General features: G+C 41.6%; 1 protein-coding gene across 1 annotated transcript; it reads left to right on the top strand.

Moving 5' to 3' along the window:
* The first annotated feature begins 1,179 nt into the window (after nt 1-1,179).
* Nucleotides 1,180-16,302, top strand: LOC126059982 (rabenosyn-5-like). Its single transcript, XM_049856061.1, is given in 3 exon segments — nt 1,180-1,251; nt 15,041-15,115; nt 15,364-16,302. Coding segments are annotated over 3 exon segments (1,086 nt in total).
* The last annotated feature ends 243 nt before the right edge of the window (nt 16,303-16,545 follow it).

Here is a 16,545-nt window from a genome sequence, read left to right as displayed (position 1 = left end):
ATTTTAGGTGAAGGGAAAGACAACACACAATACAGGAGAGGTCACCAAAAGTGGACTAAACCAAAAGCAAAGCAGTTTCCTGAATAAACTGAATGTTTCAAAGGCCAGCATAGCAGGGGCGGAGGTTTGGGAACCATGGTTTCAGGGGACATCTAGGTCAATTGGCATAATAAAATCTATTAAGAAAACATTCTGTATCCTGCTTTAGAGAGTGGCATACGGGGTCTTAAATGCTAGCACGTGGCCATCTAAGATGCATCAATTGGCCTCAATCCACCTGGAGCAAAGCAGAATGAAGAACACCAAAGACACAAGGTAATTATGAGCCCAAGACACAGAAAGGACCACATAAACCCCAGAGACTACATCAGCCTGAGACCAGAAGAACTAGATGGTGCCCGGCTACAACCTATGACTGCCCTGACAGGGAACACAACAGAGAACCCCTGAGGGAGCAGGAGAGCAGTGGGATACAGACCTCAAATTCCTGTAAAAGGACCAGACTTAATGGTCTGACTGAGACTAGAAGGATCCCGGAGATCCTGGTCCCCAGACCTTGTGTTAGCTAAAAATAGGAACCATTCCCAAAGTCAACTCTTCAGGCAGGCATTGGACTGGTCTATGGAATACAAAATGATACTGGTGAGGAGTGAGCTTCTTGGATCAAGTAGACACATGAGACAATGTGGGCAGCTTCCGTCTGGATGGGAGATGAGAGGGCAGAGGGGGTCAGAAGCTGGCCGAATGGACACAAAAATAGAGAGTGGAAAGGAGTGTGCTGTCTCATTAGGGGGAGAACACCTAGGAGTATATAGCAAGGTGTATATCAATTTTTGTATGAGAGACTGACTTGACTTGTAAACTTTCACTTAAAGCACAGTGAAAATAAAAAAAAAAAAGAATTGAAAAAAAAAATCGCTATGAATCCTGCTTTTGCTTCAAGCCCCATGATGATTAAGCGGAAGGGGGAGAAATCAAAGCTCCTTGTTTAAACCAGGTGAAAAGTGCATTCAGGTGCTCCCTTGGCCTTGTTTTCTGCCCACACAGTGCAGAAGTGGATAAAGTGCTGGATTGTGGAGAATATCTCACTGTGGTCCCAGCCACAGGGAAAAAAGAAACTCCCCTGGCTCTGATTTACATAGTCACAAAACAAAACCTGACTTTGTAAGCATAAAGGGCATGTACATGGAGGAGAATAAGAACCTGAGAGCCCTGTTGGCAAAACCACACCCACCTAATGCAGGGTTTGAAGTGAGTGATTTGTAGCTAGGAGAACGTGCATTAATGGGAGGCATATGGGCTACAGCTTTCCTCCCGCCCTCCAGATAATAGTTTTGAAAATGCCTCCAAATTGGGGCAGTCTAGCATACACACAGAAGCAAACAATCAGCTCCGGAGAAAGCGCTTTGTGGGTGAGTCTGAATGCCACCCTTGTGAGAAGGAAAGTTTACCTGTATCTAGAAAAGCAATGGGAGATACATTTCTTGTCACTTCCTTCCTTTATTATCCTTTTCACCCCGAACTGCCATCACTCTATCCCTCGAAGGCCATCAGACCTGAGAGAAGTTTGGAGTAGAATCAGCAGTCACCCTTTCACTCTCTGAGAATAAGGATACCTCTTGTGCAGGTTGCTGGAAGGCTTCCAGATAATGTCTGTAAAGTGTGCAGCTGAGAACCTAACACACACAAGTACCAAGTAGCAGATGCATGAGAAGCACTGAAGACAGGGCCTGTCACCATTGGGGTAAAGTGAGGCTGAGAGGTGGCTCACTGGGCTCAGGCCTCACCTTCACAAAGGGTCTGCAGTTAAGACTTCTGAAGTCATCTCCAAACGCAGTTATACATACAATTTACCAAGATGAAACAAAACATGGAAAGAAGATCCTTTACCAACTTTAAAACTGTGACCTATTAAGAGTCCCTCATTAATTGGTCTCTACCCACCTGGAGCAAAGGAGAATGAAGAATACCAAAGACACAAGGTAATTATGAGCCCAAGAGACAGAAAGGGCCACATAAACCAGAGACTGCATCAGCCTGAGACCAGAAGAACTAGATGGTGCCTGGCTACAACCGATGACTGCCCTGACAGGGAACACAACAGAGAACCCCTGAGGGAGCAGGAGAGCAGTGGGATGCAGACCTCAAATTCTCTTAAAAGGACCAGACTTAATGGTCTGACTGAGACTAGAAGGACCCCAGGGGTCATGGTCCCCAGACCTCCTGTTAGCCCAAGACAGGAACCATTCCCAAAGCCAACTCTTCAGACAGGGATTGGACTGGACTACGGAATACAAAATGATACTGGTGAGGAGTGGGCTTCTTGGATCAAGTAGACACATGAGACAATGTGGGCAGCTCCCGTCTGGATGGGAGATGAGAGGGCAGAGGGGGTCAGAAGCTGGCTGAATGGATACGAAAATAGGGAGTGGAAAGAAGGAGTGTGCTGTCTCATTAGCGGTAGAGCAACTAGGAGTGTATAACAAGGTATACATAAATTTTTGTATGAGAGACTGACGTGATTTGTAAACTTGCAGTTGAAGCACAATAAAAAAAAAAGAGTCCCTGGTGACACAGTCATTAAGAGCTTGGCTGCTAACCAAGAGGTCAGCAGTTCGAATCCATCAGCTGTTCCTTGGAAGCCCTATGGGGCAGTTCTACTCCGTCCTATAGGGTCACTATGAGTCAGAATCAACTCGATACAATGGGTTTGGTTTTTTGGGGTTTAATGGGTGGATGGTGCAAACAGTTAAGCCCTTGGCTGCTAGCCAAAAGTTTGGAGGTTTGAGTCCATCCAGAGGAGCCTCCGAAGAAGGGCCTGGAGATCTACTTCTGAAAGTCAGCCAATAAAAACTCTAAGAAGTAGAGTTCTACTCCAACACACATGATGTCACCATGAGTCAAAGTTGACTGAATGGCAACTGGTTTTTACTGGACTGCATCATCAATATGTTTTCTTTTTTATAAATTCCAAGTTATCTTACGGTTAGGACAGCATATTATATTGCAATGCATTTTTTATGTTAAAAGTGCTGATACATTAGATGTAAAATTTTTCAGTATAAAAATATAAATTAATTTATGTAACTCCGCTTTTGGCATTTCCCGTTTCTTCAAAATTTACCAGGAAGCTGAAAAAAATGGAAGTGGCCTCTGTTGTTCGTGTTCTCTGAGCTCCAGATTGGAGAAGTGTAGCTTTTGGGTCTTTCTTGAGAACAGTTAGCAAATACACACAGGTGCAGACTCACCAGCGATCTGTCTAGATTAGGGCTGATCTAACCAAACCGCAAATATGAGACACATATATAATTAAAATTTCCTTGTAGTAATATTTAAAAAATAAACAGTAGTATCACTTATTTTAGTAATAATATGCTTTAATATGTTTTATTATGTTGTTGCTGTTAGATGCCCCAACTCATGGTGACCCCATGTGCTACCAGGTAGAACTACTCCATAGGGCTTTCTTGGCTGTAATCATTAAGGAAGCAGATCCACAGAGCTACTGGCTGGGATCAAACCTCCTACCTTTCCATTAGCAGCTGATCACAAACTGCTTGTGCCAGCCAGGTTCCTTCTGTTCTATTATTTTAATAATATATTCTGTTGTATATTTTAGTAACATATTAACTAACATATTCAAGATTTATGATTTCACAGTACCATCAGTATAAAAATTATTACTGAGATATTTTTACATCCTTCTTTTCTATACGAAATCCTCAAAATCTGGCTATGTACTTTGCACCAACAGGACATTTCGATTTGGATTAGGCACATTTCAAGTGTGCAGTAGCTACATGAGGTTAATGTCTACCAAGCTGGACAGCACACATCTAGAAGACACACCCTACACAAACTTCCCTTCAGATTTGTTCAGATACAGTGCTAGCAGGCACGCACCATTTTAATGGTTAATAGTGGTATTTAGACGAAGCAGTTTAAGTAAGCTATATTTTTTTTTTTATAAGAGATGACAACTGACACCTAGTGGACCTGAATTGAATATTTTTAGCAAGAAAATCAGCTAAGTAAATACGAATCCATAATATCAACACAAATTGAAGGACAAGAACTCTTTTAGCATTTCTGATAGTTGCCCTGGTCCATGCCTTAGAAAAAGCGATCTGTGATAATTTCTGTAATAAGAAATCTACTTTGAAAAAAACACAGTGAATCTGAAAAGATTGTAACCGTGAGATACATGGGATAAATGAAATTCAGTCAGCAAGCTACAGTGTGCTTTATCACAAGCAACATTGGACTTGGGCCCCTCGTTCTGATTTCATGAAAGCAATCCATTTTTTTTCTGTCTCAAATATTAGATTTCTGCATAAAGGGTTGTTTGGGGAAAAAAGTTTTCCCCAGTAGAAGGGATCAGAGTTTGAAAACCATTGGGCAAAATGATCTCTTGGCTAAGTAAAAGAAGTCAGACTTAAAAGCTGCATATTATATGGTTCCATTTACATGACATTCTGGACAAGGCAGAACTAGAGGGACAGAAATCAGATCAGTAATTGCCAGGGACTGGGTGTGGGGCTAGGGATGAGGGGATGGAACTGACCACAAAGTGGCACAAAGGAACTTTTTGGAATGAGAATATTCTATATCTTGACTGTGCCATAAACCTAAAAACACAGAGTTTACTGTATGTAAATTATACCACAGTATACCTGACCCCATAAAATGATCTGCCTAGTCCCTTTTGACTCTAACTGCTAGAAATCACGGGGATATCAGCTCTCAGGCAGAATGTGTGAAATGTGGTTTGGACCTTCAAACTATCATTTTTTAATCTTTTCTACTCTGTAGTGGGCATTTGTGGGTTTTTACCCCTAAGTGTGTGAGGGGGAACAGTATCCCATTTCCTTTTGGGTAATTACTTCTCCATTGCATGTCATTTTGGTGAGACTGTCCAGCCCTCTACTACCCAAGGAATGGTCATACGATCCTAGCTTTGCTACCTGGACTTTTTCCCCCAAGACTCTGAGTCTTCATCATAAAGGGAAGAATGATATCCTTAGGAGAAATGTCAGTTGGTCATCTAGACCTTCAAAGCAGCCCTGTCTCTTTCTGAGACTGTTTCCTGGTCTGCTTTTTAGTTTCTGTATCAGAATCTGCCCTGCCGCCCCCAACATACCCTCTTGTACAGTACAAGTTGGAAATTAAAACTGCATTTCCCAGATTCTCTTGCAGCTAGGGTTCATACATGACTTGGGTTTATCACCGAGCAGATGTATCTGCAAGAGATTTGGAAGACAGTTGTGAGTTTTGTGAGGTAGTGGCTTTACGCAGAAGATAAGGTCATCTGAGACAGCTTGAGCAGAAATTCCACCTCCAGTCCCCAGCATCAGAGACGCAAAGTGGTGGGCAGTGACAAAAGGATGTATTGTGACAACAGTCTGCATAGTTGAACGTTTCTCCTGGTTATAATGATCCTGGATGTATGGCATTTGTGCTTGGTTTTCTTGCCTTCAAGGAAATTCTTTAAGCTACCTAATATCCGTACTCAATACATTTCTGCTTAAACTACCTGGCATGGGTTCAGTTGTCTAAAACTAGGAATCCTAGCTAAAACACCTCATAATAAATTTCTTTTGTGCTTGTGTTAGCCAAAATTAGTTTCTGTTATTTGCAACAAAAGAACCCTAACTGATACATCTAGTCATCTATTCTTTCAACAAATGTTTTCCAAGCATATATTATGTTCCAAGTGGTATATTAGATTCAGGGGACATGAGGGTGACTGAAAAAAATATCATTGCCCTGCAAAAGATCACAGTCTGGTACAACACTTTGGAATATTATTTGTGAGTATTTACTAAACTTATGGCCCAACAATTCCACTTCTTTGTATGCTCCTAAGCGAAATGAGAAATGAGAACATATCTCTATCCCAAAAATGTGTAAAAATGTGTGTGGCAGTTTTATTCATAATAGCCAAATATTGGAAATAGCTGTAATATCCATTAACAGTAGAAAAGATAAATAAAATTTGGTATAGTCATATAGTGGGATTCTCTATACAACAGTAGCAAGGCTATTGCTAGACTCAACCCTGTGGAAGACAAAATGTTGAGAGAAAGAAGTCAAACACAAAAAGTGCCCAAAATACAATTATATTTACTTGAAGTTCAAGAACAAGTTAAATAAATCAACTATGATAGAAGTCAGAAAAGTAATTACTTCCAATGGAGTCACTAGGGTTGGTGTTACTAGGGCAGCAATTCATGGTGTCATCCACCCCCACCCACGTGGGCAGAATGGCCTGGCCCCACTCCACCACCCATGCAGAGCAGAAAGCTGTGCAATGCAGCCTTGCTCCCCCACAGCTTGTCCCCACTTCCACTGGTCGAGGTGGAGAACCTCTCCTCTGCCCAATGGCAGGGAGCTGTGGCCTGGCCGCTGGCACTGTGACTGGCAGATGAGAAGGAGATGGTGATGAGTTACTGCACTGGTGATGTGTGACACCAACACTAATGACGCCATAGCTTTGGCAGCCTCTCCCCCAGCAGCGCCTGCCTGCCCACCACCGCCGAGGCTGCCACCGACTGGGCCCTGGGGTCATTTTTGTGTCTCCTCCTCTGACAGTGTCAGGGGATGTGGTCCACACCCCACACCCCCCATGACACCACTGGTTACCCCTGGGGGTGGGGTATTGACTGGGAAAGGGCCCAAGGGAGCTTTCTAGGGTGCTGGAAATGTTCTGTATTACACTCTGGATGAAAATGTGAAAAGCCATCATCTGTACCCTAAATTTTAGTGAATTTTAGGTAAGTTATACACCAATTAAAAAGAAAAAAAAAATTAAGAAGCTCACAGCTTAGCAGGGCAACAACATGGCATTTCAAGAAATCTAATATAATTACAACAGACTGAAATAAAAAGGATCATAACAGAGTATTATGAAAAACTATACTCCAACAAATTTGAAAATCTAGAGGAAATGGACAAATTTCTAGAAATACACTACCTACCCAAACTAACACAAAATGATGTTGAAAATCCGAACAGACCCATAACAAGAGAAGAGATTGAAAAGGTAAAAAAAAAAAAAAACTCCCAACAACAATATCGACAAAAAAACCCTGGCCCAGATAGCTTCATTGGAGAATTCTACCAAACATTCAGAGAAGAGCTTATATCAGTACTACTCAAACTATTTCAGAAAAGGTGGCAATACTTCCAAATTCATTCTATGAAGCCAGCATTACCCAGATACCAGAATCAGGCAAAGACGCCACAAAAAAAGAAAATTACAGACCAATATCTCTCATGAATATAGATGCAAAAATTCTCAACAAAATTCTAGGCAGTAGAAGTCAGCATCATATCAAAAAAATAATACATCATGACCAAGCAAGATTCATACAGGTATGCAAGTATGGTCCAACATTAGAAAATCAATCAATGTAACCCACCACATAAATAAAAGGAAAGGAGCACATGATCATCTCAATTGATGCAGAAAAGGCATTCAACAAAGTCCAACAACCATTCCTGATAAAAACTCTCAATAAATAGGTATAGAAGGGAAATTTACCAACGTAGTAAAGAGCACCTATGCAAAACCAACAGCCAACATCATTCTAAATGGAGAGAAGCTGAAAACAATACCCTTGAGAACAGGAACAAGGCAAGGATGCCCTTTATCTCCACTCCTATTTAACATCACGCTGGAAGTCCTAGCTAGAGCAATAAGGCAAGAAAAAGAAATAAAGGGCATCCAAATTGGTAATGAAGAGGTTAAAATGTCCCTATTTGTGGATAATATGATACTCAATATGGAAAACCCAAGAGACTCCATGAGAAAACTACTGGAACTAATAGAAAGATTCAGCAGAATAGCAGGATACAAGATAAACATACAAAAATCACTTGGAATCCTATACACCAATAAAGAGAACGATGAAAAGGAAACCAGGAAAACAATACCATCTATAATGAAAAAAAAAAAAATTTTTTTTTTTTAAATAAATGAGTAAAAAATGCATAGCCCCTAAAAAAATAAAATACTTCAGAATAAATCTAACTGCGGATGTAAAAGACCTATATAAAGAAAACTACAAAACACTACTGCAAAAAACCAAAAGAGATCTACATAAATGGAAAAACATACCATGCTTACGGATAGGTAGACTCAATATTGTAAAAATGACAATTCTACCCAAAGCAATTTACAAAGACAATGCAATCCCCATCCAAATACCAGCAACATTCTTTAAAGAGATGGAAAAGCTTATCATTAACTTTATATGGAAAGGGAAGAAGCCCTGGATAAATAAAGCACTACTGAAGAAGAATAAAGTAGGAGGATTCGCAGTAAGTACCTGACCTCATGACCTACTTTTACAGCTACAGTAGTCAAAACAGCCTGGTACTGGTACAACAACAGATACATTAACCAATGGAACAGAATCGAGAACCCAGATGTAAATCCACCCACCCAGGGTCACCGGATCTTTGACGAGGATCCAAAGTCCATCAAATGGGGGAAAAGACAAACTTTTTAACAAATGGTGCTGGCAAAACTGGATGTTCATCTGCAAAAAAAATGAAACAGGACCCATACCTCATACCACATACAAAAACTAACTCAAAATGGATCAAATTTTGGCTAAATATAAAGCCAAAACCTATGAAGTTCATAGAAGAAAAAATAGGACCAATTCTAACCCAACCCAGCGCATCAAGTCTAGAGGCCCTAATACACAGCATTAACAGGATACAAACCACAACCGACAGTACACAAACTCCAGAAGATAAGCTAGATAACTGGGATCTTCAAAAAATTAAACACTTATGCTCATCAAAAGACTTCACCAAATGAGTAAAAAGAGAACCTGGGGGAAAAAAAATTTAGCTATTTCAAATCAGACAAAAGTCTAATCTCTAAAATCTGCAAGAAAATCCAACACCTCTACAACAAAAAGACAAATAATCCAATTAAAAAATAGGTGAAGGAAATGAACAGACACTTGACCAAAGAAGACATTCAAGCGGCCAACAGACACATGAGGAAATGCTGGTGATCACTAGCCATTAGAGAAATACAAATCAAAACCACAATGAGCTACCATCTCACCCTGGCATTACTGGCACACATCAAAAAACCAGGAAATAACAAATGTTGGAGAGGCTGCAGGGAGATCGAAACTCTTATGCACTGCTGGTGGGAATGTAAAATGGCACAACCATTTTAGAAAATGATATGGCACTCCCTCAGAAAGCTAGAAATATAAATACCATATGATCCAGCAATCCCACTCCTAAGAATATATCCTAAAGAAACAAGAGTCATCACATGAGTAGACACATGCACACCCATGTTCATTGCAGCATTGTTCACAATAGCAGAAAGATGGAAACAACCTAGATGCCCATCAATAGATGAATGGATAAAGAAACTGTGGTACATACACACAATGGAGTATTATGCAATGATAAAGAACAAAGACGAATCTGTGAAGCATCTCATAATGTGGATGACTCTGGAGGGCATTATGCTGAGCGAAATAAGGCAATCACAGAAGGACAAATATTGTATGAGACCACTACTGTAAATACTCATGAAAAGGTTTAAACAGAGAAAGACAATCTTTGATGGTTACAAGGGAGGGAGGGGTGGAGATGGAAAAACACCAAATAGACAGTAGATAAGTGGTTACTTTGGTGAAGGGTAAGACAGTACACAGTACAGCACAAAACTTGTACAAGGCAAGGCCATGGAAGCTCCATAGACACTTCCAAACTCCCTGAGTGACCAAATTGCTGGGCTGAGGGTTGTGGGGACCGTGGTCTCAGGGAACATCTAGCTCAACTGGCATAATATAGTTTATAAAAAAAAAAGTTCTACACTCTACTTTGGTGAGTAGCACCCAGGGTCTTAAAAGCCTGTGAGAGGCCATCTAGGATACTCCAGTTGTCTCATCCATTTGGGAGCAAGGAAGAATGAAGAAAACTAAAGATACAAGGGTAAGGTTAGTCCAAAGAACTAATGGACCACATCTACCATGGCCTCTACCAGACTGAGTCCAGTACAACTAGATGGTGCCTAGCTACCACCACTGACTGCTCTGACAGGGTCCTGGACAGAGCTGGAAAAAAATGTAGAACAAAAGCATAACTCAGAAAGAAAGACCAGACTTGCTGGCCTAGCAGAGACCAGAGAAACCCTAAGCGTATGGCACCCGGACACTCTTTCAGCTCAGTAGTGAAGTCATTCCTGAGGCTCACCCTTCAGCCAAAGATTGCGCAGGCCCATAAAACAAAACAAGACTAAGGGGGCACACCAGCCCCAGGGCAAGGACTAGAAGGCGGGGGGTGGGGGGTAGGGGTGGGAAGGGGGGTGACAGGAAACCTGGTAATAGGGAACCCAAGGTTGAGAAGGGAAAGTGTTGACACTTTGTGGGGTTGTTAACCAATGTCATAAAACAATGCGTGTGCTGTTTAATGAGAAACTAGTTTGTTCTGTAAACCTTCATCTAAAGTACAATTAAAAAAAAAAAAAAAAAGACCAATTGCTAGAAAAGAACATCATGTTTGCTAAAGCAGAGGGTCAGCAAAAATTAAGGAAACCCTCCATGAGATAGATTGACATGGTGGCTGCAACCATGGGCTCAAACGTACCAAAAATTGTGAGGTTGGCACAGGGCTGGACAATGTTTTGTTCTGTTATACATAAAGTCACCATGAGTCAGAGCTGAATGGAAGGCAACTAACAACAATAAATCAAACAATTCTCAATCCCCCACATGCATATTTCCCCTCTAACACATCGCTGTAGCAGCTGTCGCTGAGAAATTGACCAGTTACTGTATGCCAGTCGTTGCTGTAAGCACGTCACAAGTATTCACTCATTCGATTTTGCAGAAATCCAAGGAGGCTTTTTACTATTACTATGGGCATTTTACAGATGAAGAAACTGAAGTCAGGAAGTGCTAGAGTCAGAATTTGAACCCAGGCAGTCTTATTCCAGAGCCCTTCATTTTAAATACTTTTGTTGTTTGTTGTGTTTGTATTTTGTGAGTTGGCCAGCTTTGAATAAACTTTACAAAACAAAGGTTTATTATGGTGTGGGGGGCAGTGGTGATTCAGTGGTAGAATTTTTACTTTCACGTGGAAGGCCTGAGTTGGATTCTTGGCCAGTGAACAAGTCAGAGAGATCACATTTCCACTGGATTAAAACAAAAGCTCTAATATTTAGGGTTTTTTTTTTGCTATGAGTCAGAATCCGCTCGAAGGCACACGACAACAACATAGGTGAGGAGTCCCTGAGTAGTGCAAACGGCTAAAAGGCTCAGCTGCTAACCAAGAGATTGGAGGTTCGAGGCACCGCAGAAGAAAGGCCTGGTGATGCGCTTCTGAAAAATCCATCACTGAAACCCCTATGGAGCACAGTTCTACTCTGACACACTTGGGGTTGCCCTGAATCAAAACTGACTCAGTAGTGACTGATTTGGTTTCGGTTTAATGCAGATGATGAATGCTATGAGAGAAGGATGACTAAATCCTACAGAGCTGCAGAGAAAGAAGGGATGCTGTTTTCTGGAGGAGGAGTGGAGATGGAGGTCAAGGAAGATCAGTTGGGGGCTAGACTGGTGAAGGGCCTTGAATAGTGAGATAATAAAATTCTTTTTAACAAAATTGTCATTATTTTCCTTCTGAACAGAAAGCTGATTTTTTAATGGAACAGCAACTAATTTTATTCTCTTCTTAGTTCGCTCTCAGGTTTTTACAGACTTTGATGTTTCTTCATGAAACATTTAAAGTCTTTTACATTCAAATTGCCATGAAAAATAGAATTTTAATAAAAATACACAAAAACAACTATATATAATCTTCGGGATCTTTCAAGCATGTAATTATTTTACTCTGTAACTTGTCATGTGATGGTTAAACTAGTTTTGCTTTTGGATTTCACATTGTAGGCTTTCTTAAGGCAACCCTAAAGGCTGAGAACCAAAAGGAAGTGAGGATTTTGTTCACCGTTATTGGAAATCTCCCATCCCTTCTAATCAACTCTTAAATGCGTATTATGTAATCCCCAAACTCAGCTGAATGTCGGGTGGACCTGGACATTACCTTTAAAGAGAGAGGTTTCAGTATAATCATCAATGAAATTAAAGCACCCCTTGATGAATGACGAGCGGCATTTAGGCTTTTTTACGTCTGTCCTATGTTTTGAAAAAAATTTGCTTCAAATTTCAGGGAGTTTCCCCTTTACTTCAGTACATACTGCCTTTAAAAACTGAACTGTATTAAAACAAGGTAGGACCTGAGGAAATAAACTGATCTTAGTGGTGCTCTCTTCCCACTCACAGAAATACCTATGGTATTTTGGTGGCACTTGTTTATCAGAAGTTGCCTCACAGCCTGGGACTGCAATGGAAGTGATGCTTACCAACCCGATTTTGTAGAAACCAAATGATTATTGCAAAACCCAATACGGAAGGCATCTCAACGACATAAACAAATAAGCATGTATGTGGTGTTTGCAGAAAAGGTGGAGCTGGGAGGAGAAAGAAAATACAATTTTGCAGCAAGGCTTTTAAAAAATGATCAAAATTGCAAGTAACCTGTGTTTATATCACAACCACAGGCTTCTAAATCACAGTCTTATTCGGTCATTTCTTTCTACTGTGGAATTGTGAAACACAGGTCAAATGCCATTTCAACAAATAGCATTGTAATAAGTAGCCAACTCCAGTTAATGCTTCAAAGAGGCAATAAATAAGCCATCCGGCAAAAGAAAATAACTCCAACAGTCTCTTGGGACTTATTCAGACATTCAACTCTTCATTCAATATGTGCCCAGCATTGTGTTAAGAATTGAGGAAACAGTGAATTGAACACAATACTTTCTCTTGAGAATCTTGCAGTCCAGTGACAGAGCGAGACATAAACAGTTACAACAATGAGTAAATCATGTCTTAGAGTCATGCACGAGGTGTAGAAGTATAGAGGGGACCATGGACACTTCTGCTGCAGCATCATCAGAGGAAGTGATGCTTGAGTTTACTCTTCAAAGATGAACCGGAGTTTGAGGTAGGAAGGTGACAAAGGGGAAGAGTGACAAAAGATGAGATTGAAGAGCTAGGCTGGGACCAGGTCCTGAAGGGCTTCACATGCCTCGCTGAGGACTGTGGACATCATATTGTAGGTAACGTGAAGCCAACGAAGAGTATTTAGATAGGGAGTTAAGGTCAGGTTTGTATTCCCATAAGAATCTCCCTTGTACCAGCATGGAAGATGGGTAATGTGTGGTGAGGCTGGAGGCAGGGAAACCAATTAGGAGATTGTAGTGATCGTCGGAATCCCTGGGTGGCGCAAATGTTAATGTACTCTGCTGCTAACCCAAAGGTTGGACGTTCGAGTCTACCCAGAAGCACCTCAGAAGAAAGACCTGGAGATCTACTTCCAAAAAATGAGCCACTGAAAACCGTGTGTACGCACATGGGGTTGCCGTGAGTCAGAATCACCCGACGGCAACTGGTTGGTTGCTTGGTTGGTAGTGATTGTTCAGACAAGACTCACGAGGAAAGTAGCAAAATATTTGGGAAGAAGAGACAGTTTTGAGAGCTATTTAGAAGTTACAGGAATCAGGACATTGCGACAGACTAACTATTGGGGGAGATTAAAGTTTCCAAAATGTCGTGTAATTTTCAGCTTGACTGAGTGAATGGTGATGTTCTTAAGAGAAATAAAGAACACAGGAGTGAGGCAGGGAGCCTCAAAGCCCAGCCCTTCTGAGAGGCACCTGTTCTGTCTTACCCTCCTACACTGAGCAGAATAAGCGGCATATACTTTTGAAATTGTACTCGACAAGATAACCACAGAATGGGCCATAGATGGCCTCAACCCACCCCTTGGTGGAGACTTAACATCCTAATGAAGGAAAATCAACCTCTTCCTCCATCCTGGGGGATTGAACCTTTGTCCAAAGAAAATGCTTATCATCCCCAAGCTCTGAGCACCAGTGTAAAAATCAATTCTGAATCTTTATGATGAATTTGCATTTCCTTGCCTGCTCTCTTTAAAAGCCAACCTCCCCGAGCTACCTTCGAGCAGTCTTGGAGGCAATAACCCCAATTGCTCCTTTCCTTGTACAACAAAATAAAGGCGTCTTTCTGGTCTCCCACCTCAGCCTCTTGTTTATTACCTGTAACAAGTCACGCTGAGCAAAACCTGGGGTTTTCACCTGGCAACAGGAGGAGAAGCCATTTGGGTGGGAAGAAGGCAAATTTGTTTTTGTAACCAAGTGTTGAATGTGAATTGACTGTGGGACCTTCAGACAGATATCAACGAGGCAGTTGAAAATATAGAAATAGAGACAGGTTGGTCTAATTATTTTAATTCTCCTTCTTGAAAAGAAAACAAGAGCCCCTGAAAGTACAATCTTTGAATGTCTTTTAGAATAGCTTCTTGATCAACTCATGTTCTCTTCTTTTTGGGACTTTGTTATCAAACTATGTAATTTGTTTAAAAGGGTGGAGATATTCACTGCGTCTCAGAGCTGTCAGCTTAGGGCCAAGTCTTCATAATTCCAGAGAAAATTATTCATATTTTTTCAAAAGCAAAGGCGATGAGAAATGAGATAATATATTAAAGGAAATCAAATAAATTTACAATAAAATATCATTAGGAAATGAAATCTTGTCAGCCTAGATAAATGAGCCCGATTATTACATTCAAGTCAAAAGAAATTACTGTCCATGTATCTATTAAAGCATTTATAAGTGTCGAAAATTGAGATGTTAGGATCCCGACTATAGACGTAAAATCCAAGTGATTTTGATAAGTTTAAACACTCTTTTATTGTGAAGGAAAAGGGAAAAAATACCAGAAAGTAACATAAATATCACAGAAAGGTTTATAGAATTCCTTTTCTTAAACACTGCAAATGGTTTGGGAGGTTTAAAAAAAAAGAACTTAGAGGCACTATTTGCATAATTAACGTGATAACCCAAAGACTTTAGCTCCAAATAACTAATTACGAGATTTTTTAAACTTACCCAAATCTCGTATTTCCTTCTCAAAGAAGGAAGAGGAGGCCGCCGCCACAGGCGCGCCTATCGAGCTCCGAGCTGACAATAGTAATGGCAGCCCCAGTAATGTGAGGGCCTGTGGAGGCCCACAGCCTTGGCCCATGGACCTGATAGGCCTGTGGGCCCGTGGAACCCCAGCTGAGTATAGAAGCCAGGGCTCTTACTACTCCTGAGAGGAAACCTCATTCAGGGCCACGATGCCACTTCTCATCATCAGTGTGCTATTTGGCTAAGCTAATCCTGCAGGAGCCCTGACCCTTGTGGGGGAACCAAGCTGCCTTTTGGCATGAGGCCACTGCCTTGTGGGGGTTGAGAGGGCACCGCTGTGGCTTCCCTGGATGACCCAGGCGAAGTGAGGGAGGGCTTCCTCTGCCCTCTGTGCCTGAAGGACCTGCAGTCTTTCTATCAGCTTCAGTCACATTACGAGGAAGAGCACTCAGGGGAAGATCGTTATGTCAACAGACAAATTAGAAGTCTTGTCCAGAAGGCTAAGAAAGCAAAGAATAGGTTGCTGAAATGAAAAGTTGATGACCAAGCAGAATCAGGGACCCGAGGATGTGAGTCTTTCAGCTACGGAGGGGTTGATCCGTACATGTGGGAGCCCCAGGAACTTGGTGCTGTGAGAAGCCATCTTTCGAATATTAAAAAATACCAAACTGCCAGAACTGACCACTCTGTTGTGAAAGTCAGTAAATTAATAATCAGGTTAGAGAAGCCCACTGCATTTGACAGAACGAATGCCGAGTCAGCTAAGATTCAAGCAATAGAAAAGTCTGTGGTGCCTTGGGTCAACAACCAGGACGTCCCTTTCTGTCCAGACTGTGGAAATAAGTCCAGCATCCGTAACCACCACCACAACTGCCGCCTTTGCAGGCCTATCATGTGCAAGAAGTGCATGGAGCTCAGCAGCCTTCCCCTGGCAAACAAGCTCACCAGTTCCAGCGAGGACTGCCTGAATGTCCACGCCAGCCCCAGCCAGTCACCCACCAGTGTCCATGGCTCCCATTGGAGCAGCATCAGCAATGTGAGCAGTGTGAGCTCTGTGCTAGATAGGAAGGATGACAACCACATCCACTGCTGCACAAACTGCAAGGACACGGTGCTCAAGAGAGAGCAGCAGATCGACCAGAAGGAGCACACACCTGACATCAGGAAGATCTACGAGAAATTAAGACTTTGCATGGAGAAATTTGACCAGAAAGCTCCTGAATACAACAGGACAGCCACACCATTAAATTTGGTGAGTAGCGCCTGAGGTCTTAAAAGCTTGCAAGCAGCCATCTAAGATATAACTACTAGTCTCTACTCATCTGGAGCAAAAGAGAAAGAAGGAAATAAAAGGCTCAGAGAAGAAACTAGTCTGTAGGACTAATAGTCTACACAAACCATGGCCTTATCTACCCTGAGATGAGAAGAACTAGATGGTGTGCAGCAACCACTACTGACTGTTCTGATCAGGGCCACAAAAAATGGATTCTGACAGAATGAAAGAAAAATG

The sequence above is a fragment of the Elephas maximus genome, chromosome 16, assembly GCF_024166365.1.
Source record: "Elephas maximus indicus isolate mEleMax1 chromosome 16, mEleMax1 primary haplotype, whole genome shotgun sequence".
Classification (NCBI taxonomy): Eukaryota; Metazoa; Chordata; class Mammalia; order Proboscidea; family Elephantidae; genus Elephas; species Elephas maximus.
The sequence above is the reverse complement of the archived record's forward strand: the minus strand, read 5'-3'. Positions and strand labels throughout refer to the sequence as shown.